This window comes from Lissotriton helveticus, chromosome 1_1, assembly GCF_964261635.1.
Source record: "Lissotriton helveticus chromosome 1_1, aLisHel1.1, whole genome shotgun sequence".
NCBI classification, from domain to species: Eukaryota; Metazoa; Chordata; class Amphibia; order Caudata; family Salamandridae; genus Lissotriton; species Lissotriton helveticus.
In genome coordinates this window covers 260,427,174-260,453,498 of record NC_136057.1, presented here as the reverse complement: position 1 = coordinate 260,453,498, position 26,325 = coordinate 260,427,174, and the positions used below count along the sequence as shown (strand labels likewise).

Sequence of the window (26,325 nt, the reverse complement as noted above, 5' to 3'; positions counted from 1 at the left end):
TGAGCCTCATCTGACTCAACCAGATTGTACCAGAACCTATGCATTCAGCAGGGCAAGCCGGCCTGCGCTCGTCCACGTCCGTCCAGGGTCAGGGGCCACAATCCCTGGTCCGATCAAGAGGACTTTTATAAGGTACTCCAAAAAGGAGTTAGATTTTAACAGTGTCTTATCCCCCTGATGCGAGCTATTTAACCCAGATTTGCTGATCTTTAACTGCCCGTACTGTAGCTATACACCTGAAATACATTTATATAAAGGATGCAGTTCACTGACTACTCCTATTAATCGTTGTAAAAATCACGGAAAAGATTATATATTTTGTAATATTAATTGTTGTTCACTCCCTAAGCACAAGTCAGAAATTTTTGACCTTTTGGTCAATAAGCATCCTAAAGCTATCTTTCTTACAGAAACCTGGCTACAGGAGTGTTCTGGACCGGACATTGTGCTTGTGTTACCTCCTAATTATACTATCGTTAGGAGAGACAGGACAATTAAATGGGGGAGGTATTGAAATTATTTACAAAGATTCCTACACTTGTAAATTTGAAGAGTTATCTTTTACAGGTTGTGAGCCGGCACTATTTAAACGTACCATTATCCCCAGGTTCCCTTTTCTGGCATTTTGCTGTATTGCCCCCCTGGGCCCGCTGGGGTATGGGTGGACTCTTTCCTTGATTTAGTTGCTCCCTATCTCCTAGACACTGCTAATTTCACCATTCTGGGTGATCTCAATCTACACTTTGATGACCCGGCATGCGCCACTAGTGCTACACTCATCTTAGATCTAGCTGCTATGAATGTTCTGCTGTGTAATTCGGGTTCCACTCCCGCTGCTGCCCATTTAATGGACCCTATCTTTTCTACTCTGCCTAACATCAGGTGCCTTCCTGCACTTCCAGTTCTCTGGTCTGATCATTTCCTGGTCGGCTTTCGCGTTAATAAGGTCAATTCCAGTTTAGTCCCCAACGTGGCTGGCTATAAGTCTAATTAAAGAAACTATGGTAAATTAAATATTGAAACCTTTAATAAGATCCTATCTGAGAATATACCCATCTCTTGCCCAATTTCTGTAACAGACGCGGATGCCATACACAATCGGATATTCAATTCCATTGATGTTTGTCTTCCTTTTTCGGTTAAGAAGGTGAACGGTCACTGGCCACCTGCCCCTTGGTTTTCCGAGAGTTTAAAAGTGGAGAAAAGTAAAGGCAAAGCGTCAGAGAGACGCTGGAGAAAGAACTATGCCCCTGACACAAAATTAGCCTATAAGATGGTAAAAAGAAACTACCATGCCCTCTGCAGAGCTGCATGAACGGAGTACGTGACCTCTACTATTTCGAAGCAAGCTTGTGAAAGAACTAAAAGCCGATACAAGTCTAACCAAATCTCCGGATCTCACCGAATTACAATGTGATGATCTTGCTATGTTCTTTCTCAATAAAGTCAAAAGTATATATTCCACACTAAAGGAAGCCCAACCAGCTAATGGTCAACAGAATATGAAGACTCTCGATCAGTCAATAAATAGTGTGAATCTTCAGGCCAGAACATCTTTGACACCCACCAGTAATCTAAATATTTGGGCGCCTTTTGACAATAATTACTTTAGGCGAATTGTGGACAGTCTTAGATCCGGTTCTCCTAGGGACCCAGTCCCCATATCTGTATTCCAGAAACTTGAAGAGTCATCTCTGCTGTTAATTATGGTGCTGCTTAACACCTCCTTAATGGAAGCTAAGGTACCATCTGCCGGGAAGCATGTGATGGTTCTTCCACTTTACAAAAAAGCTAATGCTGACCCTTCACAACTGTCTAACCTCTTCCCCATTTCTTTGCTTCTGCCCTTTTCAAAAATGTTGGAAAAACACGTCAACATCCAATTGACATCATTTGTTAAATCCCAAAAGGTTTTGCATGGCTCGGAGTCTGGCTTTCGACCAGGTTTTTCAACGGAGACTACATTGCTTGGAGTCACAGAAATGTTACGTAACAGTGTTGATGACGGGGATAACGTGGCTCTAATACTCCTTGATTTAAGTGCTGCATTTGACACGGTATCTCATACTCTGCTCCTGCCAGCTCCGCAATCTTTGGGAGTCACTGACGTGGCATTTAATTGGCTTAATAATTTCCTGGTGGATTGCACTTTCCAAGTTTTTTCTCCCACAATCAGCTCCCTATGTGAGATCCCTCTATTATTCAACATTTATGTCAAGCCTCTGGCATCGATTGCTGAAGACTCGGGTTGTCTCTCTTTTCCTACGCCGATGACACCCAGATTGTATTTTTCCTATCTGCTGACAGGGTATCCAAACCATCCTCTTTGCAATCTGGGTTAAGGAATATTGCATGATGGATGCATGCCAACCTGCTTACACTCAATGGTGAAAAGACAGAAGTGATGATACTGGGAAAAAGTAGAGATCTATAGGGCCCTCAACATTGGCCACCTGAAATGGCCGCCTTGCCGCAGCCCAATCAGCAGGTTCAGAACTTAGCTGTTATAATTGAGGCAAAAAGCAGTGAAAGTGTTGTCCACTAGTTTTACCATCCTCAAATGGCTCAGGAAAATCATCTGGATGCTGCCTCTGTCCACACAACATATTGTGGTCAATGCTCTCGTTACATCAAGGCTGGACTATGGCAACATTCTGTATTTAGTAGCCAATAAGGATGCGGTATGGACAATACAGCTGGTACAAAATGCGGCGGCTAGGTTGCTCTGTAAGGTCCTTAAAACAGCTTACATCTAAGGCGCTCTCCGAGATCTTCATTGGCTCAGGGTTGAGAACCAAATAAAGTTCAAAGCCCTAAGCTATATGTTCAAACTCAAAAGTGGTAAATCACCCAAATATCTAAATGCTTGAGTTCAGCTCTACCTTCCCTCATGTTCCTTATGTTCTGCCACTCAGGTGAGATTTACGGTGCCTAGGGACCAGGCTGTCATGTATGGGCGGTCAGTCCTTCGCCTTTCTTGGCCCCTCGTTGTGGAATATTCTTTCTATGGCACTTCGGACTGGAACCATTTATGAGAATTATCGTAAATGCTTAAAAACCTGGCTGTTTAATTTGTAGAATCCAACGTACTCTTTTTGTTTCTTTCTCTCAATTCTGACAGGCGGCGCCGGGAAACCGCTGGGTAGTCTTTTTTTCCAAACAGGTCGACTCTTGGGTACCTTTGGGGCGCGATCAGGGTAGACGAATGTAGACAGGAGATAGTTCATTCCTACGCTGTCGGGGTTATATACGCTTTGCTTCCCTTTTGTGCACTCACTAAAAGCTAAACAACTGTGACACAGGTTGTGGCTCAACGCTTATATGACAGAGCATAACATGTTTTGTTTATAGATGAACAAAGACACTTGCGGTGCAAACCTACCGTGAGTCTGGAGACACCTGATCGCCTATATTTGCTGTCTTCATATATTCGACTCATACATACCACCACAGATTTCTGCACTTTTACTTTATCCCGTTCAGAACGTGACCTAGCCGAACATAGACGCTTTTCACATCCACCTTACATACATCTCATGGGATCTTCAAGAGACTTTTAAGCCCTGATGAAGTTCTGCAAGGAACGAAACACGTTGGCTGAGTCCGTTTTAAGATCGAACCAATAAAGGATTTATTTTTGACGTTATTGCAAGTTTCTGGACTTCTGATTTTGGTGCAACATCCATATTTTCAACCCCTGGGTAGCTGTGCGCCTTCTACGCTTATATTAACATAACATAACACCCTCAACCCTATCTTCTCAGCAGGACACTCCATCTCCTTCAACCACACCTCCAAACTCCACAGGACAGATCACTGTTGTTTCCACATTACCTATAACGCAAAGATCTCTGTAGATGCCCACCCCAGCTCCAATGCAGAAACTGGAGCAAAATCTCTGACGAGCAACTGACCACCACCCTCAGCTACTCTGCGCCCACCCTAACTGCCCGCACCCTAAACAAATGGATCAAGAAATATCCCACCCTCACGCCAAGAGGGCCAGCTTGTACTCCTCAGAACTCCGGGAATCCACATGAACCTGCAGATGTCTCAAAAAAATATGAAGGAACTCCAAAAAACCCGGCAGACCTTGACAACTATAAAACAGCCACCACTGCCCACCACAAACTCATCTGACATTTAAGGAAGAAGGAACTCCAGGACAGAATCTCCGCCCATGCACACAACAGCAATGTACTCTTCTGCATTATCAAAGACTTTGTCCAACCCAACAGTAAATCCCCTCCCTCCCAGGAGCTCTGCAACAAACTCAGCACCTTCTTTCATCATAAAATCAAGACCATCTATGACAACTTCGACAACAACAACCTCCACGAGGAACCCACACCCACCGCCTACAGCACCACTCAGCCGACGCTGAACAGCTGGACCGCCCTCAGCATCGAAGACACCCTAAAAACCATGAAGACTACAAACTCAGGGGCACTCTCAGACCCCTACCCCACAACATCTAAAGCAGAGCTGCAGATATCATTGCCCCCAAGCTGCAAAGCATCATCAATTGATCCTTCGCGACCGCCACCTTCCCCGACAACTGGAAACATGCCGAGGTCAACCCTTTCCTAAAGAAACCATTGGCGGACCCCACCAAGTACTTCAAACCGATCTCCCTAATTCCCCAGCCGGCGAAAGTCCTCGTAAAAGGGTCAACTTGCCTCCTTCATCAACGAAAACACTACCCTGACCCCTCCCAATCAGGCTTCAGAAAAAAACACAGCACAGAGACCGCCTTCATCGCTGCAACTGATGACATTCGCTCTCTCCTTGTCAAAGGTGAGACTGTGGCCCCCATCCTCCTGGACCTCTCTGCAGCCTTTGACACAGGCTCGCACGCACCCTAGCCTGCAGACTCCACAATGCAGGAATCCAAAACAAAGCCCTTGACAGGATTTTCTCATTCCTCTCCGACAGAACACAGCGGGTCAGACTTCCTCTTTTTATCTCGGAGCCCACGCTAATGACCTGTGAAGTCCCCCAAGTATCATCCATCAGCCCAAGCACTGTTCAAGTCTACATGGCTCCTCTTGATCCCATTGTCAGATCACACAGACTCAACATTGTATCATACGCAGACAACACGGAACACATACTCTCAGTGTCCAATGAACCCAACATCTTGCAACACAACTTCAGAAAAGGAATGTAAGCAGTCGCCAGATGGATGAAAAATAGCGGTCTACAACTGAACAGAGACAAAACCGAAGTCCTCATAAAAGGCCCACATCCAGATGCCTGCAATGACACCTGGTTTTTCCCAGCTCTCGGGAAACCACCCCCACCCAAAGACCACACACGCAACCTCAGAATCATCATGCACTCCGAACTCAAAATGCACTGCTAGATTAATGCCGTCACCTCCTCCTGCTTCCACACCCTCCGCCTCCTGTGTAAAACTCTCAACTGGATCCCCCTCGATACAGGAAAACTATCACCCATACCCTAATCAAAAGCAGACTGGACTATGGCAACACACTCTACGCTGGGATCAACAAGAACCTCATCCGCAGATTACAGACCATCCAGAATGCCACTGCCAGACTAGTCCTACCATGCCAATGTGACATCCCCCAACACCTGCAGGCACTACACTGGCTCCCTATTGAGAAGAGAATCACCTTCAAGCTTCTCAACCACACCCACAAAGCCCTCCACAACAACGGCCCATCCTACAAGAACAATCGTCTCTCGTTCCACATACCCCAAAGATCCCTCTGCTCAACAGGAGGACTCTCCTTCTCCTACCTCACGGCTAAGACTTGGAACTCCCTCCCTCTCCACCTCCCCCAGACACCAACTCTGTCCAAGTTCCTGAAAGAGCTCAAGACCTGGTTTTCGATGAATCACCATGAACGCCCGGGACGCTCGCACCTGATAGGACAGGGATCCCCTCCGCCCCCTCCGACGCCACCCCTGAGCACTGAGGAGCAGCGCACATCCCCCGTCCCCTTAGCGCCTTGAGACCCTTTCAGGTGAGTAGCTGCACTTTATCAACCCTGATTGATTGAGCGAGTGTAGATTACAGGAAGTAGGTTTCACCTGTTGGAGGTTTTACCTTGCAATTCTCCAGACAGAAAGAAAAGTAAAAAATCTACAGTGGAGCAAGGCAGAAGTCTGTAACTGCAGATGGCTCCACAAGTTAGAGAGTGATTGGATGTGGTCCCAGGGAAGCTATTGGTTCTGGCGGGACAAATTTGAATTTTATACCCACAGAAGTTCACTCCCTGGCCAGATACTCTTGATGCCTTTTACCATTTGAGATTTCTACATTTTCAATTTGTTACAGTTTTAGAGCTTGGAATTTTTCCACAGGGCAAGGATGCCGGCTGGAGTGGAAGAGGACACCACATGTCTGGATACCTTTCCCACAAATTTCTGCTGAATCTCTAAGCGTGAGAATACTGAATCCTTACCCCAATGGCAGCGCACCTTGTGGGATCAGCTTGATAGGTTGGTCCTGGTCCTCCAGCGGTCCTGAAGTTTAAAAGGTTTCTAAGTCCCAGGTTTCTAGGAGTGTTTGTTATATTATGTTATGTTACATTACATTATGTTATTTTGTTGTGTCAGGTTATGTTATGTGCCTCTGTATAACACACAACTCACCTGGAAAAGTATCCTGACACTGGTACGGTGGGGTGGTAAGAAAGGTTCAGCCAGGCACAGGCAAGGGTTTCCAGGGCCTCAGAAAGAACAGTTTGGCGACAGAACTCATTCTAGCAGAGGCCACCAGCATGGTTGGGAGCATCTCCAGTTGCAAATGGCCAGATAGGAACCTCAGCAAAAGATCTCTTGAAGCTTGATATGATACCTGTAGTTTGAACAGAACTCAGCTGTATATCCCTTGGAGTCTACTGCTTTATTGTCGGTATAAGAGGAAGCAGGTCCAGTCTTTTAGTGCTCCTCTCAGTTCACACACAACAGGTTGAGTCTTCTTCTGATCTTCCTCAGTGCCAGTAGAGTTCGCAGGAGGGTGCCAGGGAATGCCACATGTATGCCAGAAACTAGCATGTGGGTGCTGGAAACTCTTGCCATCTCCCCAGCTAATGGGATAAAAGTTCCCACAAAATTGCAGACAATCCTGTCTGACTCACTGCAAACAATCCCACAGTGCCCTCACTTCTAAAATCCAAATAGTGAAACTCTTCATCCCTTGTTACAATCCTGTTTGGCAAAGCAGAGGTGTGACCAGTGTGATGAGCAGCCCTACCTCTGTGGTCACACAAAACCAAAACTGGGGCAAGCTCTCTTCCCGCTGAATTGAATTCCTGCCTGACTGGGCTAACAAAGTAAGGGGTCTGCCCAGGTGTGAGATACCATCTGTCCATGACTTGGAAGGCCTCTTTGATGTAAATTACATTTCTATGCCAAACTGACAATTCTGCCAGGGAGGAAATATCACCTCCACACACCCAGGCTACCCTGAGATAGCAAAATTAATATTTATTATTGTTTCCCAGTGTTTCTCTATGGGCCAGCCAGCCTTTCTACAGTGAAAATAGCTTTTGGGTGCTAGTCACTGTAAGGACATTTTAACATTACATTTCTACATTTCTTACTTTAAATATCATGCACCCGGCCTTGTCTTTGGGAGTTTATTTTGAAATATTGAAATACACAACCCTTTGGCTAACCTTTGAAATTTACTTCAACATTTGAATCGCCAGTGATCCCCTACAAGGGAAATAATGATCAATGTTCAGTGTGGCATGAAGGAGGTACTGCCTGCTGCATTGCGTCCACCTCAACAGAACCCCTGATGACCACCTGCTTATGAAGTTGCTTCTTGCAACATGTAACCCATCATATCTGCCAGGGCTAACTACTGTATCAAAACCATCAATGAAGCTGCCAATAGAGGCCGAACCATCTTCAAGACAATTAAGCTTCATATCAGGATTACACCTGAACATCTCATTGTACACTAAAACAGACAAGTGAAATGACATCAACTGCTTCTCCAGTAAAAGTTTACATACATCTTGACATCAAATCAACACCATCAAGCAGCATGCTCCCCCTCTGAGACTTCCCTTTGTTTATGGAATACCACAATTGTAACTTAAAAGTCTCATCATTTGTAAATTTCACTGACATACTCAACTCAGTCAAAGCCATCTCTTATGAAGACAATACCTTATTCTTATCCTTCATTAAAGTTAAGTGTGGACTCACATCTACTCCCCATTGCGTAATGCTCCCTCACTCAAGAATCTTGTAGAAGCTCTCATGGCAGGCCATTTTATATCACTTTTAAAGATATCTGCACTAGACCCTGATGCCTGATGACCTTGCTAGTTCCGAGCTCATCACTCTCATTGGCAAGCTGCCTAGCTTCAGATCAGCATAGGGACAGCAACTTTACACATCTTAGACAAAGATCTCCTGCCCAGATATGATGATGGCCCCTGCATCCTAATATAGCTGAATCTCTCAGCTGCCTTCAGCACTGCTGACTATCCCTCCATTATGCATACTCTAAATGTTTACGTTGGATTCATAGGCGCTATACTTTAATGGATCCCCCACTTTTTCTTTTCGCACCAACGCTTTGACAGTGGTACGAACCCCAGGTCCTATTAATTTGCACCTTCATCTTCAACCTCTACATAGAGCCTCTTGGGGACTATCCAACAATAACAACATCAACCTTCACCAATCTGCAACAATGCATGTTCCTGAATGTCCTCTCTTTCCAGACATCCACCACCTCATAATTTGCCTGCACCTCATCTGGATCGGCATGTCCAGTACTAAACTGAAGCCAAGACAAGTTTCCTGGTATTTACTGAGAAAGAGAAAAATATTTACCACAAACCTGGCTCAACTTTCTGCCAATGCCTCCTTTCTATGATCAACCATGGATACTAAATTCCCCCTGAAGGAACACATTGCTCAGAAAACATAGACGGCCTTGTACAAGCTATCTCTACTAAAAACAATGAAAGAGTTAATCCGATAAAGCAACTTCAGAATTGTGGTTCATGCCCCTGTACAGATTTCTTATATTTTGCTACAGCAGAGAAAGATCTTGTCAGGGCTTAAGATCAATGGGAGCGTAATCACTAGGGCGATTCTTGGATATTTTAAACCTGCTTGGGAATACCACTAGTAGAATCACTGAAAAATATGCAAGGTGCCTATTTGGCTATTAGGGGCAGAAGACTTTGGCTAAGCAGTTTAGTTCATGGGCATGGATGAATTTGTGAACAGTTTTATATGTTTTGAATTGTATCTTCTTTGTGCACACAGTGTACGGAAGGTGGTATGATATGATCCATAAATGATCCCAATTTTGATTAGACTGTCATGATTTTAGCCTCCTTAGCGTTTATCCAATTTATTGTGAATAATCTATTTTAAATATAGAATGACAGATTGCTGTTGCTATCAAATGCCACGTCACATTCTCCATCATCTCTGAACAGCCAGGGGCTATATTGAAGCCATTGGGGTTATCTCCTGTTTGTTCGCTGAAGACTAGGTACCAAGGTTGACTCTGTCAGCATTCATACATCACAGAACACCGGGGATTTCTGACAATTTTGAAGAAGAATTACTAAAGCATGCATGTCATATGGTACAAAATGATGCTGTAAGATCCTATGGTATATTGTAGAGATCTTGAGATATGCCTAGTAAAGATGTTTCCAGGAGTAAGAATATCACTGTGTTCACTGTATTCAAAGGGAATTGAATGCTGCACTACTTCTTAAAACGTATACCAGTGTATCACACAGGCTCTGGCCACTTGGTTATTTAAATGAACTGAAAGTCTGAAATACCAGTGTGGGACCACAAAATCAAAGTAATAATTTTTAGGAAGCAAATGAGGTAGGTTATCAATCTCCTAATTTCAGAGGAGATTCATCAACCAAGGTCTAATCTTCTACATTAGGCCACTTGTAGATTGGTCCACTATGAAGAAATCATTGTTCTTTAGCTCTTACACAGAGTACCAAGACCCATAACCAGAATAATAATGTTCGGGTGCATGTGGTGACAATATAAAAGAGTAACTTTTAGACAAGGCTAAAGTTTCTACTAATTTGTATGAGGAAAGTTTCACTACATGAGATATTCAAGAATCGACTGAATTTTAGGCACACTTTAAATTGTTGTAATCTGAAGTAGAGTGGACTTGACACAATGTTAAAGAAACTGGACATGATCATACCAGAGATGGTGATTTTATATGAAATTTAGGTACAGTTTTACAAAGAATTTCTGCAGAATAATGAGGTCCTTCACTACATTTGTACACTCTAACACCCCCACTTACATAAGTTGAAAACTATGGGACTGGCTTTACATTTTTATGTGCAGAGTTAAGTTTGTGAGCATGGCAAATTATTTTGCACCCGCCAAAGCTAGGGCTCTGAGCTGTCCACCATCCACGCAGACAACTCTAATACTTGAAAATAAGTTGAATATTATGTGGTTAATAAACAACAATCACCACTATCCAATCAATAGTTTTTATGTGGATAAAGGAGATAATGCAATTACCAAACGGGTCTTCTCATGTCTATAATTGGAATAGAGTGACCTGATACATTAACCTCTGTGGATCACTTTTGGAACATTTGCCTTCGGAAATTCAAAAATTTGTGTTGTTTTTCTGTGGTACTACTGATTGAGGATAAAAGTAACAGTATTTTGGTGAGCTTAGGTGCATATGTTAGATATAGATATATTCCAAATTGTTCTCCTCAAGAAACAACAGGGAACTGACTGAGTCTGCAGAGATTTATTTTTTCTTTAGCGGCATAACGTGTTTCAGCTGGTGTGCCTTTTTCGCATGCTCTGATGCTCGTCTTGTGGATTTTTTATGTGCCTGCTACATCACTCCCATTGGAGGAAACCATGCGGTTTTGTAGCGTGACTACATGTCCCAGCATGCCCCCCACTGGGGACACTGTCAGTTGTGCTTTGCCACCAGAGTCTATTTGTAATAAAAAATTATAAAAATCCGTTCAGTCACCTACATCCTCCGCAATTCCAAATGACATACAGATCTGAAGGCGCAATTTCAGTGAATGGCGTCTTTCCATGAAGTCATGGCCTGACTTGGTCAGCAGGTTCCTTCTTCTCTCGAGTTTGTGGCGGTTGGAATCCTATTGCAGGAGCGTGTGAAGCATTAAGAACAGCTTTGATGATCACATTAAAACTTCAATAAATCACTCATTGCAATATTTACACAAAGCAAAACTGGAACTCAAAAGAAAGGCAGATGTCTCTGCATGGTAGAAATCAAGTCATTTAGGGTGCTTTTGTCCTCTCCCGTGCTTGTGCGTACAAGGCCACTATTATAGTTTGGCAGACTTACAAGTGTTATGTAATCTGTTGGGTTTGGCCGGGCATGGTTAATAAAGTTTGTGACAAGTGTGCTTAGTTAACATTGCATGCTGAAGATTAAAGGTGTACAAACCAGAGCTCCATGTATGGCATTGTCTGTTACCTGCTGTATGCTGGGTAGGAGGATACAACTGGGGATGAGATAGGGGATACATCCCCCCAAGGATAAATACTGCTCTCCCTGAGATTGTTCTTTGCTGAAACAAACTGCTCCTCTGCCCCAAGAAGCCGTCTACGGTTGGCATATGTGGATTCAAAGTGCAGCTCCAGCTTTTGAGATGCCCTCGAAGAAGGTGAAGGCACTATGGAGGTGCACCGTCAGTAAGCCGGCCAGAAGTCTACTGGTTAGGGTGAAAGAAGAGATACTGCATCACAGCATAACATAGAGCCAGAACCAATACAAAACAGTAATGCTAAAGACAGTGACGGCCAAGTATGAAGAAGTGCTCAAGCAGTGACAGCCAGGTGCAGGGAAGCACTAAAGGCAAAGATGACTGGTCATAGGGAAATGCTAAAGGCAGCAAAAACTAGGCAACATTCGTAAAGCTGAGAGCCCTGAAGAGCATGTGCAAGAATCAAAATCATTAGTTACTGTGAAGAAGGAAGATAGCACCCGCCCACTTCAGCTCGTGCACCATTACCCAAGTGCTGGTGAGCAGGTAGATGCTTGCAACAATGCTACCATGCCAAAGGATTCTGAAAGATAAACGCTGTCTGAACCGCTAAACAAATGGAGGACAGGAAAAGTGTCAAATACAGTGCAGCCGTGTTCCTGAATCCACCACCTCTAGTCGATACCGCAAAAAAGAGAAATATTGATGCCAGACTGCCTGTATCGAAAATGTATGATCACTTCATAGATGCTATAGAAGAACCAGATGACAAAAAGATCATCAGATACTTAAAGAACCTTGCAGGTGATGGAGTAAAAGAAGTGATAAAGAAAATGTCACAATCTGATGAAGTATTATTCTGCCAAATCAAGAAGAAGTTGAAAGTCAAGTTCAATCCACTGCCGAATGTCAACTACGAAAGGTATATCTTTGCCCAAGCAAGACAGCAACCTAGTGAAGCAATAAGTAATTTTGTTGAGAGACTTTATACACTCATAAACCACTGTAAGTTCAGTAAATTGAATGATAAAGAAGCCATGCGTCTTAGAGTTACCAACGATTGCCTCTCTGATTCATTCCAACAGCGCCTATTGTGAGAAATGCCTACTTTGGAGAAAGATTCAGAAAAGGGGGTGGTGATGAACAGAGTGCCTGAATTAAGCAGACCACTCTTACCCAGTCCAAAGATCAGGGCTTGATCCATCACCGTTTTTTAGCTCACTGCACCATCCCAGCTCAGAACTTGGCTATATGCAAATTAGTCTGTTCCTGTCCCAGTGCATGATGGGAACAGGGCAAACCAAACTACCAAGCCAATTCTAGTACTGGGAAGGAAACAAGCTTCCGGGGACCGGTTTTTGCCATTTCAGGCGTTGTCGGCCCGGCTTGCTTGAATCCTGATGGTGCAATGAGCAAGGGACTCACATCTGAGTATACCCTTCCACGCTTATGGTGGACAAAATGATTCAGAAAAGGGGGTGGTGATGAACAGAGTGCCTGAATTAAGCAGACCACTCTTACCCAGTCCAAAGATCAGGGCTTGATCTATCACCGTTATTTAGCTCACTGCCCCATCCCAGCTCAGAACCTGGCTATATGTAAATTAGTCTGTCCCTGGCCCAGTGCATCATGGGAACAGGGCAGACCAAACTACCAAGCCAATTCTAGTACTGGGAAGGAAACAAGCTTCCGGGGACCGGTTTCTGCCATTTCAGGCGTCGTCGGCCCGGCTTGCTTGAATCCTGATGGTGCAATGAGCAAGGGACTCACATCTAAGTATACGCTTCCACGCTTATGGTGGACAAAATGATTCAGAAAAGGGGGTGGTGATGAACAGAGTGCCTGAATTAAGCAGACCACTCTTACCCAGTCCAAAGATCAGGGCTTGATCCATCACCGTTATTTAGCTCACTGCCCCATCCCCGCTCAGAACCTGGCTATATGCAAATTAGTCTGTCCCTGGCCCAGTGCATCATGGGAACAGGGCAGACCAAACTACCAAGCCAATTCTTCACCAGAAAGGAGACAAGCTTCCGGGGACCGGTTTCTGCCATTTCAGGCGTCATCGGCCCGGCTTGCTTGAATCCTGATGAAGCAGTGAGCAAGGGACTCATGTCTGAGTATACCCTTCCACGCTTATGGTGGACAAAATGATTCAGAAAAGGGGGTGGTGATGAACAGAGTGTCTGAATTAAGCAGACCACTCTTACCCAGTCCAAAGATCAGGGCTTGATCCATCACCGTTATTTAGCTCACTGCCCCATCCCAGCTCAGAACCTGGCTATATGCAAATTAGTCTGTCCCTGGCCCAGTGCATCATGGGAACAGGGCAGACCAAACTACCAAGCCAATTCTTCACCAGAAAGGAGACAAGGTTCCGGGGACCGGTTTCTGCCATTTCAGGCGTCGTCGGCCCGGCTTGCTTGAATCCTGATGGAGCAGTGAGCAAGGGACTCATGTCTGAGTATACCCTTCCACGCTTATGGTGGACAAAATGATTCAGAAAAGGGGGTGGTGATGAACAGAGTGTCCGAATTAAGCAGACCACTCTTACCCAGTCCAAAGATCAGGGCTTGATCCATCACCGTTATTTAGCTCACTGCCCCATCCCAGCTCAGAACCTGGCTATATGCAAATTAGTCTGTCCCTGGCCCAGTGCATCATGGGAACAGGGAAGACCAAACTACCAAGCCAATTCTTCACCAGAAAGGAGACAAGCTTCCGGGGACCGGTTTCTGCCATTTCAGGCGTCGTCGGCCCGGCTTGCTTGAATCCTGATGGAGCAGTGAGCAAGGGACTCATGTCTGAGTATACCCTTCCACGCTGGGTATACTCAGATGTGAGTCCCTTGCTCATTGCACCATGAGGATTCAAGCAAGCCGGGCCGACGACGCCTGAAATGGCAGAAACCGGTCCCCGGAAGCTTGTTTTCTTCCCAGTACTAGAATTGGCTTGGTAGTTTGGTTTGCCCTGTTCCCATCATGCACTGGGACAGGAACAGACTAATTTGCATATAGCCAAGTTCTGAGCTGGGATGGTGCAGTGAGCTAAATAACGGTGTCATTTTGTCCACCGTAAGCGTGGAAGGGTATACTCAGACATGAGTCCCTTGCTCACTGCTCCATCAGGATTCAAGCAAGCCGGGCCGACGACGCCTGAAATGGCAGAAACCGGTCCCCGGAAGCTTGTCTCCTTTCTGGTAAAGAATTGGCTTGGTAGTTTGGTCTGCCCTGTTCCCATGATGCACTGGGCCAGGGACAGACTAATTTGCATATAGCCAGGTTCTGAGCTGGGATGGGGCAGTGAGCTAAATAACGGTGATGGATCAAGCCCTGATCTTTGGACTGGGTAAGAGTGGTCTGCTTAATTCAGACACTCTGTTCATCACCACCCCCTTTTCTGAATCATTTTGTCCACCATAAGCGTGGAAGGGTATACTCAGACATGAGTCCCTTGCTCACTGCTCCATCAGGATTCAAGCAAGCCAGGCCGACGACGCCTGAAATGGCAGAAACCGGTCCCCGGAAGCTTGTCTCCTTTCTGGTGAAGAATTGGCTTGGTAGTTTGGTCTGCCCTGTTCCCATGATGCACTGGGCCAGGGACAGACTAATTTGCATATAGCCAGGTTCTGAGCTGGGATGGGGCAGTGAGCTAAATAACGGTGATGGATCAAGCCCTGATCTTTGGACTGGGTAAGAGTGGTCTGCTTAATTCAGACACTCTGTTCATCACCACCCCCTTTTCTGAATCATTTTGTCCACCATAAGCGTGGAAGGGTATACTTAGACATGAGTCCCTTGCTCACTGCTCCATCAGAATTCAAGCAAGCCGGGCCGACGACGCCTGAAATGGCAGAAACCGGTCCCCGGAAGCTTGTCTCCTTTCTGGTGAAGAATTGGCTTGGTAGTTTGGTCTGCCCTGTTCCCATGATGCACTGGGCCAGGGACAGACTAATTTGCATATAGCCAGGTTCTGAGCAGGGATGGGGCAGTGAGCTAAATAACGGTGATGGATCAAGCCCTGATCTTTGGACTGGGTAAGAGTGGTCTGCTTAATTCAGACACTCTGTTCATCACCACCCCCTTTTCTGAATCATTTTGTCCACCAGAAGCGTGGAAGGGTATACTCAGACATGAGTCCCTTGCGCACTGCTCCATCAGGATTCAAGCAAGCCGGGCCGACGACGCCTGAAATGGCAGAAACCGGTCCCCGGAAGCTTGTCTCCTTTCTGGTGAAGAATTGGTTTGGTAGTTTGGTCTGCCCTGTTCCCATGATGCACTGGGCCAGGGACAGACTAATTTGCATATAGCCAGGTTCTGAGCTGGGATGGGGCAGTGAGCTAAATAACGGTGATGGATCAAGCCCTGATCTTTTGACTGGGTAAGAGTGGTCTGCTTAATTCAGACACTCTGTTCATCACCACCCCCTTTTCTGAATTACTTTGGAGAAAGGGCTCATGGCTGCAAGATTGGAGGAACGTGCTGATTGACAGGCTACTGATAAGGAAGCTGAAAAAAACAAAAATGCATTAGCATTGAGAATGAATTGTAAGCAGAAACCCAAGGCAGAGACCCAGAGAGTGATGTTTCTGCTGTGTATCCTCCTTTCCGCATGAAGGTAAAATGTCCTGACATAGACAGACGCACCCAACCGTCAAACCAACGCACCCCACCGCCACCCTCCGCACCTGGACCACGGTAACCACCGAAGACACAGCCCGCACCATTCACTCCGGATCCCCAACCGACCCCTGCCCCCACCACGTCTTCAACAAGGCCGACTCCACCATCGCACCCCAACTCCGGGACGTCATCAACACCTCCTTCAAAACCGCCACCTTCCCAGAGACCTGGAAGCACGCCAAGCTCAGCGTCTTACTGAAGAAACCAACAGCAGACCCCACCGACCTCAAAAACGTCCGCCCCATCTCGCTCCTCCCTTTTCCTGCCAAAGTCATCGAGAAGATCGTCAACAGACAGCTTGCCGCATTCCTCGAGACGAACGGATCCCTCGACCCCTCGCAGTCCAGCTTCAGAGCCAACAACAGCACCGAGACCGCCCTCATCGCAGCCACCGACGACATCCGAGCCCTGCTCGACAACGGGGAAACAGCGGCACTCATCCTCCTGGACCTCTCTGCAGCATTCGCCACTGTCTGCCACCGCACCCTAGTCCAATGCCTCAGCAACACCGGCATCCAAGAGAAGGCACTGGAGTGGATCATCTTGTTCCTCGCCGGAAGAACACAGAGAGTCCGCCTCCCCCTGTTTCGATCCGAGGCCACCAAAGTCATCTGCGGCGTCCCGCAAGGATCTTCACTCAGCCCCACCCTCTTCAACGTCTACATGAGACCTCTTGCTGCCATCGCACGCCAACACAACCTCAACATCATCTCCTACGCCGACGACACCCAGCTGATCCTCTCCCTCACCAGAGACCCAGACACCGCCAGAACCAGCCTACACGAAGGGATGAAAGACGTCGCCGAGTGGATGAAGAACAGCCGCCTGAAACTGAACTCAGACAAGACGGAAGTCCTCATCCTGGGACCATCACCCTCCGCCTGGGACGACTCCTGGTGGCCCCCAGCCCTGGGCACCGCTCCCAAGCCAACAGACCATGCACGCAACCTAGGCTTCATCCTGGACTCCTCCCTCTCGATGACCAGACAAGTCAACGCCGTCTCCTCATCATGCTTCCACACCCTTCACATGCTTCGCAAGATCTTCCGATGGATCCCGACCGAAACCAGGAAGACGGTCACCTAGACCCTCGTCACCAGCCGACTGGACTACGGAAACACCCTCTACCCCGGAACCACAGCCAAGCTACAGAAAAGACTCCAATGCATCCAGAACGCCTCCACCCGACTCATACTGGACGTCCCCCGACGCAGCCACATCTCCGGCCACCTGAGGGACCTGCACTGGCTCCCCGTCAACAAGCGGATCACGTTCAGGCTCCTCACCCATGCACACAAGTCTCTCCACGACCTGGGCCCCAAGTACCTCAACGACCGCCTGACCTTCTACACGCCCGCCCGCCAGCTACGGTCCACCAGCCTCGCCCTCGCCGCCGTACCACGCATCCGAAGAACCACCATCGGAGGCAGATCCTTCTCCTACCTGGCGGCCAAGACATGGAACTCCCTCCCCATCCACCTTCGGCTGACCCAGGACCACCTCGCCTTCAGGAGACAACTCAAGACCTGGCTGTTCGAGCAGTAGCGGACCCCCTCCCCCAAGCGCCTTGAGACCCTTCCGGGTGAGTAGTGCGCTATACAAGTGTAGATGATTGATTGATTGATTGATTGATATGCAAAGGCTGCGGGAAAAAAAAACATTCCATAAGAGTTGGTAAAGTGAAAGAGAAACTAAGTGCCTCATGGAGAGATGAGAAGGTGAAAGTTTCAAAAGCTCTGTTGCCACTCCCACTAGTCAAAATTGACAATTCAATTAGGAAAAGTGGACATAAAATTAAGTCGATCATCATCAAATACATCTTCTAAAGGTGTGGTAACATCATAATTGAGTGACAGTGAGAAAGATGGATTTGCGATGACGGTGTCAAGTAACAGACCGACGAGTGCATATATGATTGGCTCTTTCAAAGAAAAACACAAATTTAAAAAAGAATAGCCACATGTAACAACAAAGTTAATTAGAACATTGTACTAAAAGGTGAATGATTGCCCTACAACGTTTATTTTAGACAGTGGTGGGTGCATCGATAAACATCAAACCAGCAGAAAAGAACACAAAAAACTATCTTTGATACCACATCTCACACCATCGAGAACAAAGGTGTACACCTGGGCAGCTTCTACACCTTTGCAGAGTCAAGAATCATTTGTAGTCATTATGTTGCAAGAAAAAGACAGTGCAAGCACCCATTCATGTCCTCCAAATTCGGTCATGCAGTGCATGCTTATTACGTTTTGATACAGTTGCTGACTTGGGACTGGTCTCAATTAACTAAAAATGCAATGCCTATTATGAAATAGTAAGTCAATTCCCAACAGTGTTTCATGGACTGGGGAAACTTAAGACAATGAAGGTGCAGCTTCACATTAATAAAGACATTTGCCCTGTTACACACAGACATGGTCGATTTGCGGATGTATGATGTTACAACGCATACTTTTACATCGCATGCCTTAACAACGCGGTATTTACAACGAATACCTTTACAACGCATAGTTCTTTGGGGCGCTGGATAGTGAATAGTTTAATTTACTATTCCAACCCCAGTCCCCGTGGACACTAGGGAAGGTGTTGGACAGTAAATTAAACTTATTCCCTATCCTAGAGCGCCCCCCAGCGCAATGTGTTGTAATAGTTTGCATTGTAAAAGTTGCGTCGTAAAGGCACTGCGTTGTAAAAGTTGCGTTGTAAAGGATGTTTCCCTCGAATTGCTCTTCACCTACAGTAAGCCATTGAGAAAAAACTAGAATATCATTGAGCGCTCAATTGGTCCAACACTGTGGGTTTCACCCACTGTGATAGTGCCAAAAAAGGAGAATGGAGGTTCAGTGCACATTTGTGTTGAAATGAGGCACGCCAACAAAGCACTTCCTCATATATCAAAACTGATGCCATGTAAAGTGCTCTGATACCCGATATCTTCATGTGTAGTTCCCATTATATTAAACTATATTAGAAAAAAAATTGAAAGAGAAAGACATCCAGGTCAACACATTGCAGACATTATTAAACAGCTGAACTGCTGAATGGTGCCAAAGTTTTATCCCATCTAGATTTGACCAAATGTTACCATTAACTTGAACTGGAAGAAAACTGTAGGTACATTACTACTTTTTCAACTTGGTTTGTTCAGGTATAAAACACTCAGTTTTGGTGTGTCGTCAGCTGTAAAAATCTTTCAAGATGTCATTCATCGACTAATTCAGCCTGTTACAGATGGTTTTCATTACAGTGAGGATATATTAATGTTGGTGCTACACAAAAATAACATGATAAAACACTCACACAAGTATGCTATCTGCTTGCTGATGAAGGACTCACACTAAATGCTGAGAAGTGTGAGTTACAAGGTACAAGCATTGTCATCTACTTGTTCTCCATAAGGTTTGATACGACCATGCAACAATCCTTCTTATGCATTGCTAGCTACTGCTCCAGGTACATTGACGATTTTAGCACTGTGATTCTATTTGAATGCTCATTTCAATGCAACCAAAGATTCAACAAAATATAACTTTCTATTGAAAATGCAACTGAATGGCTTACTTGGACCTGAATCTGCATACAGAGATTTTGGTATATGCAAGCCTGGTGGGGTTGGGCGCAATCCTTGCTCAACACAATGGACACATTGTAGCCAATGCTAGCCAGTGTCTATTTCAAACTGAACATGCTTATTATCAACTTGAAAAATAAAGCTTATCAGTAATGAGGGTTTGTGAGAGGGGGTTACTTCTGCAGGAGTGCTTACACTATTGTGCATAAACCTGGTAAGGAGTAAAACCTTGCAGACTATTTTTCAGGAGTACTGCTACAGCGTCATAGTACAAAGTCCAAAGCAGCTGAGGCCTAAATCAATTTTATAGCAAAGTCAAGTGTGTTTGCAGCTATTTCCATTTAACAGCTTCCGATAGCTACTAGCACTAACAAGGTTATGCTTGAGGTTAAATAAATCATTGTAACGCAATCATGGAGAAAGCCTACCCAACCACTTACAGATGATGTTGAGCGCCATGTATTCAAAGCGAAGAACTCTCTGATGCACATGACGATATCATATTAGGATGAGCAAGATTAGTTAGTCCTGAAAGCCTGAAGCAACAGGCTATTTAACTGGCACTCAAAGGACATTATGGCATTTCTGCCACTAAAAGAGTCCACAGGGTTTGAGTGTGGTTTCCAGACATTGATGAACGAGTTAAAGCAGAACTGAAAGCTTGTTATCTGTGCAACATTGTATCTCCCAAAATACCTAGGAACCTACTGATTTCCCACACCTTGTGGGCTTGATCCCACCCCAGTATATACATTTCATATGGGTGTGGGACTGCCTCTCCTATACTAAGAGTTAGAGTATTATGAGTCTTAGCTCCAACCCTGATTCCTATCCCTCTCTTCTGCCGATATAGGACATATATGGTATTAAAGTAGACTGATGTGCCACCTGCACATTTGTCTGGAGATGAATATACACACCTATATTTCTCTCCAAGATTGTCTTAGATCAGAAACAGGATAACAGCCCTCGTTTGAGCATGGCCTCATTTATGTATAAACATACAACTGCCTCAATCCATTATGGGGCTGAGTTGTGGGGTTACGCTAATCTCGACAATTTGGTGGGGGCCCAGACTACATTTTTGAGATCGATAATCGGCCTTCCACAGTCTATCCCGCTACTACCCCTGTACTTGGATCTTGGTTGTCAGTCGATCAGAGATGTGGCTCACTATAGGGCAATAGACTATTGGAGGAGGCTTTGGGTCACTCCCGAATTATTGCGATATGCATTGGCCCTACTTGAAGTTAGAGATCTGGTTGTTGCCAGGAAAATCCCATGGCTAAGGAGTGTTAAAAATACACTTGGCGAGATGGGGATGAGCCGCCTCTGGACAGCACCTGCCGAAAGTAGTTTTCCATCTAAAACTGAGCTCAAGGTAGTGTACTGGAACATGTTAGTTATGAGGCACTTCTCACCTAACACCACTCCATCACTAACTACCACATTTCAGGATGCCAAGTACGAGGCTTCTTATCAGAGTTACTGGGATCTAAATACTTAAAAAAGGTATAGGAAACTGTATCACCAGTTCGGGGTGGGATCGCTACCAACAAATGTATTTATGAATAAATGGTGTATATCTAATTGTAGCAATTGTCCCTCCCGTGAGGATATGAAGGAATCCGTGCTACATATATTTTTTGTATGTCCATTGTATCATAAACCAAGGTCTAGATGGTTGAAACCTATTTGTCTAAATATAGGAACCCGGTCCAGCAGTGAGGCATTTAGGATCATAAAATCATCTTTGGAGGGTCCTATTGTCATCGCTGTTGCAAAGTTTTTGGGCTGGTTATGGGTGATGCGCTGGAAAATTAAAACAACTGGATAATCGTTATTTGCCCAGATCTTGTAGTTTCCCTTTAATAATTTAGCACTCTGCACTTTACTGTACAAATGCCTAATGAGGAAATGAAATTATAGAATGTATTGTTAATAAGGTGCGTTGTAAAGATTTTAGATATGTATTGTTACATCATGACATTTCAGTGTGTTTGTTGCTATACTGGACAACCTGTACGTGTAAACCCACTGTTTTTATCCTTTTGTATGTTAGATAACTTTTATGATTTTTTTAAAAATCGAAATTAAGTTTTTTGACTGACTGACATAAACATATGCATGGGTATATATGTCTAAATTTATCAGTCTCTGGGTGTAGTGACTATATGATTACAACAAGGTGTAATTATGATGAGTGAAAGAAATTGGGGTATAAGTTGTGGGGGTGAGATTCCACCTCAAATAATAATCACGTTTATCATCAGGATGAAAGGAAATGAAACAGAGATTTGTAGAGCGCGAACCACAAACATTACTAAATAACCCTAAGTTTAACCTTCTGGTAGGTTTGCAAAAAAATATTCAAGCTTATCTGTGTAAAGTCTTTACTCAGTAATCCAACAGTAGTGCAGTTAAAATACAACAGAGTAAATTTTAATAAAAGAAATTATACCAAAAATCCTATAAGTTGAACCAGAGATATTTATTTTAAAATGTGAATTAAAATTGTGCAAAAAGCACAAATTGCCAACTGCAGGATGCTAGACCAAGTCAAAGTCAAAAGTTAAGGTTGACTGTGATGGAGCCTGGTTCAGATACAGTGATAAGGTGCATCCTGGTGGAAAGGTTACCCTACAACATTACATTTTTCTGGAAAAAAGTGGTTGTTAAGGAGTCATCGGTAGGAAAAGCTAGAACCGAAGCTTAACAGTGATGCGTTGCTAAAGAGTGCGATCTGGTGCAGTCATCGATGAAGGTGGACGTTTTAAGCTCAGGAAGGCCTCAATGTCAATTACTTGTTGTTTGGCTTTGGTCCTGATGAAGCCCTCTACGTGTAGATTTAGAAAACATTCTGGAAATGAATACTCTTTCCCAGGGGCAAACATGCAAATTCAATTAGACAGGCGAATCGATGTCAACAGCTTCAGCTTCACCGCAGTCTCAGCCTCCTGCCAGTTCTCTAGAGATAAAAATTGTCAAACAATGTGTAAGTCCCAGCTTTCGTAGCGTGGGCAGAAAGAGTGCACTCTAACTCCAGCCAAGGGCCGAGAACCTCATGGGTACCACTTCAAGAGTGGGGCTTACTCAAGCAGAAGCCATCATTCAGGGTGAAGGGCAGGTCCAGTTGTAACTGGTCAGGAGGGCACTTGCAGAGAGAGGCATCTGGAAGCTCTTTGTGTCCCTGTAACTTAAAGAGGAAGCTAGCCAACTGATCTTTGGATTCAATTCTGAAATCCTGAGTTCACGGAATGCAAGACGTGTCTTCCTACAAATTCCTCCGACATCCGTGTAGTCCTTCACCTGATCCACACAGGTCTAGAAATGTTCTGAGGAGAGGCTTGTATGGACAACTCTTATCTTGCCTGTGGAAAGAGCCAGGCATTTTCCCATCCTCAAGCCAGTTCTGGTCAGTTCCTTTACCCCTTACTGGGTTTGGTGCCAGCCTAACTTGACAGACAAAGTAGAGGCAGGTCCATGTGTAAGCTGAATGAATGCTGCGGCCTACTGGTAATATTTAATTTACATGCCCTGCCTACCATATACTAAGGACTTACAAGTAAAATAAATGTGCCACTCAAGTATACCAATTATATCATGTTTAGAGATGGGAGCACAAGCCCTTTACCAAAGGTTAGCAGGAGTAACGTGTACATAGTCTTATTGCTAACAAAAATGGCTTCAGCAACAGAAGGCAAAACTCTGGGGAGAGCCTAGAGAAACTGCACATTCCAAACAATGTGGATAGAGTGATTATACGTATGCAATGCTGTAACATTGCAACACTAAGCTCCTGTAATAACATAGTACAATAGAGCTGTATCACAGTACCATTAAGATGTTAAGCGTTTTAGATCACTTACATCTATATTTCTCCTTCACCTGTGTTGGTTTCAACTCCCTCCTTGGCTGCGCATCACTCTCTTTCCCACTCCCTTCCCAGATATCTTTTTTCTCTTGTGTGTTTCACTGAGAAGGTAGATTCTTAGAGAAATATTGCTCCTTTGTGTATGTATGAATACCTAATGGCTGTATACATTTCAAAAATGAAATTGTACAAACAAAATCAATTGTGAAAATTGCTCTCAGTTGTATAAAAACTCCATCTTTCTGCCAATTACTTACATTTCTATTTTTATTGCTATACATTACCCTCTACCAGTTATTGCAGATGCCCAGGAAACATGTTTGTGTGCTCAAGGTAACTGTGAAACCGGCTGGGTTCAGTATAAAAATGCGTGTTACATGAGATTCGATTCAATGGTTTCTTGGACTGCAGCAGAGGTAAGTTCTTTATGCATAGTTTAAGATTTTTATAATGTATTGAGGAAATCCACTGAACCATAACAAGTTACATCCAAAACCTCAAGGGATAGAGAAAACCATAGGGAACCTCCCAACTCCTCCAGTCCCTTCAAAAACATATGATTTGAATACACTGTTTCTGCTGCAGATTACATATATATTTTTTATTGTTTTCCAAACCTAAACCCCATTATCTTCAGTCATCAAAATTTGCAGAGCACTGTGTCCAGTTTTTTTTGTTTGTTTGATTTGTGATTTAGAGTTTAAAAATATAATTGCATGGAAATTTCACCTACAGAATCACTTCTAGGCCACTTGTCTCCCATGATGAATGTCCCCTGTTTGTTTTAAACCTGTAATTTGGAGTGATTCATAAAAACCTTTTATTCCCTGATCACAGTTGAATGGAGCTCCATCCCTATCTTTCTGAGCTGCACTGAATGCATATCTGCTCCTGGTACCCCTCACTATGGGGTCCATTAGGATGGCGGGCGGATTGCCCCCGCCAGGCTGGCGGTAGCCACCGCCAGCCTGGTGGGGGCAATCCGTCCGCCATCCTTCCCTGTATTCCCCCCACCATATTACAATGGCGGGGGAGAACACGGCGGAGCAAAACACCGCCCGCCACTTTTACGCCCCGGTCGCATTGTGGCCGGGACGGAAAATGATTAATATGGTGGCGGTGTCTATGAGACACCACCAGCCATATTACAATGGCAAGAGTGCAATGACTTTCCGCGGCGGCAATGCCGCCACGGAAAGGCAAGCGGTGTTCACTCTGGGGGCCCCCTGTGGGCCCCCAGAGTAAAGACCCAAGGGGGGGTGGCACGCGGGGGGTACCAGTGGTACCCCCCTGCATTTGCATAATCAAAGCGGCAGGCACCACGCGGTGCCTGCCGCTTTGATTATGTAAATGATGCAGAGCATTTTTAGTATTGTGGCGGGCGGAGCAGAGAGCTCCGCCCGCCACAATACTATAAATACAGGATGTGCTCGCCACTGTGGCGGGCACATCCTAATGGTGCGTGCGGGTCCACCGCCCTTAGGGCAGGCGGTCCCGGTTTCCGATAGGATGGCGGGCGGCCCGCCCGCCATTATAATGAGCCCCTATGTTTCCACACATGTGCAGTTCCTCTACTCCAGTATTAATGTGCCACTATAGAAGTTGCAGCAGATGTTTGTACAGTCCTTTCTATAAAACCCGCTCCTGGTTGCTTATGAGATAAGGAAAAGGAAAGAAGTGGTGAAGTCCAGAACATAACCAGAATACTTGGAGTACTTTTACTTTCTGTTCACCGTCTGCTGACTTAATTTCCCCTTTTAGAGCAGGGATAGCAAGGGCAGTATTGGGGGTAGCTAGGAGCATAACCAGGGGTAGTGGTTCCTGCCATGGTGACCCCTAATTGACTTCCATGAATGCATCTCTGACACATTCCATCTCCACATAGCACTGTTTTAATGCATAACAAGTAATGCAAATCAAACTATCAACCCTGATGCAAACATAATAGGTTGGTGTCTGTGATCTGATATTTGGGCTGGTCAAATATCTCATGAAGTTTCACAGAAACATCTACATTTGAGAATGATGTTAAAATTAAAGCATTGGTGACTGAATTAATGGAAACAAAATTAAATCAAGAGCTACCGTGTAGTTCTTGTAGACATGCTGGGAAAACATAATACACAGTATAGTTTCTGCAAACCTTTTTTTCACATTGCGGTGGAAGCGTGTTAGAAGAGTGTAAGTTCAATTGTTTGTGTTTTAGAAATATCCATACAGTATTATACCATATCCTCTACCACTTTCAGTTTGTGCTCCATTTTAAAGAAAATGACACTTGCACAGTATATTTAAGTCTATCAAGTTAAAACACAATTTGATACTAAACAATTTATAATAACAGTAACTGGAAATCTCACTATAATGCAATGATGAACAAGTAAAATCTTAAGTAGGTGACTCAGGTGAGACAGAACAAAACATGTGGTGGACATCTCTTTCAGCATGCCCTTGCACCATTTGGTTTCAGTGAGTTCTGTATAACTGAATGGACATTTGTTTTGTAAAAGCACAAACAATTTACTATTGGAATTGGGTGCTTAGGTGATTAGTTACAACACAGGTGTCTTTCACAAGGAATAGTCTGCAAAGTCTTGTTAATAGAAGCCAAATATGTCATTGCAGTATTTGATGCTCTCAGAGCAGTGACCCACAGCAGTCCAATACCTACTCAAGAATGATGGTGTCAGCAGATAAACCCAT

General features: G+C 44.8%; 1 protein-coding gene across 1 annotated transcript in view; it reads left to right on the top strand.

The window, feature by feature from the left end:
* Positions 1-26,325, top strand: part of LOC144769208 (echinoidin-like) — a 141,789-nt gene that overhangs the window by 35,044 nt on the left and 80,420 nt on the right. The window contains exon 3 of the mRNA XM_078653236.1: positions 23,917-24,038. Coding sequence (XP_078509362.1) covers positions 23,917-24,038 — 122 coding nt within the window. The remainder of the gene's footprint in view (positions 1-23,916; positions 24,039-26,325) is intronic.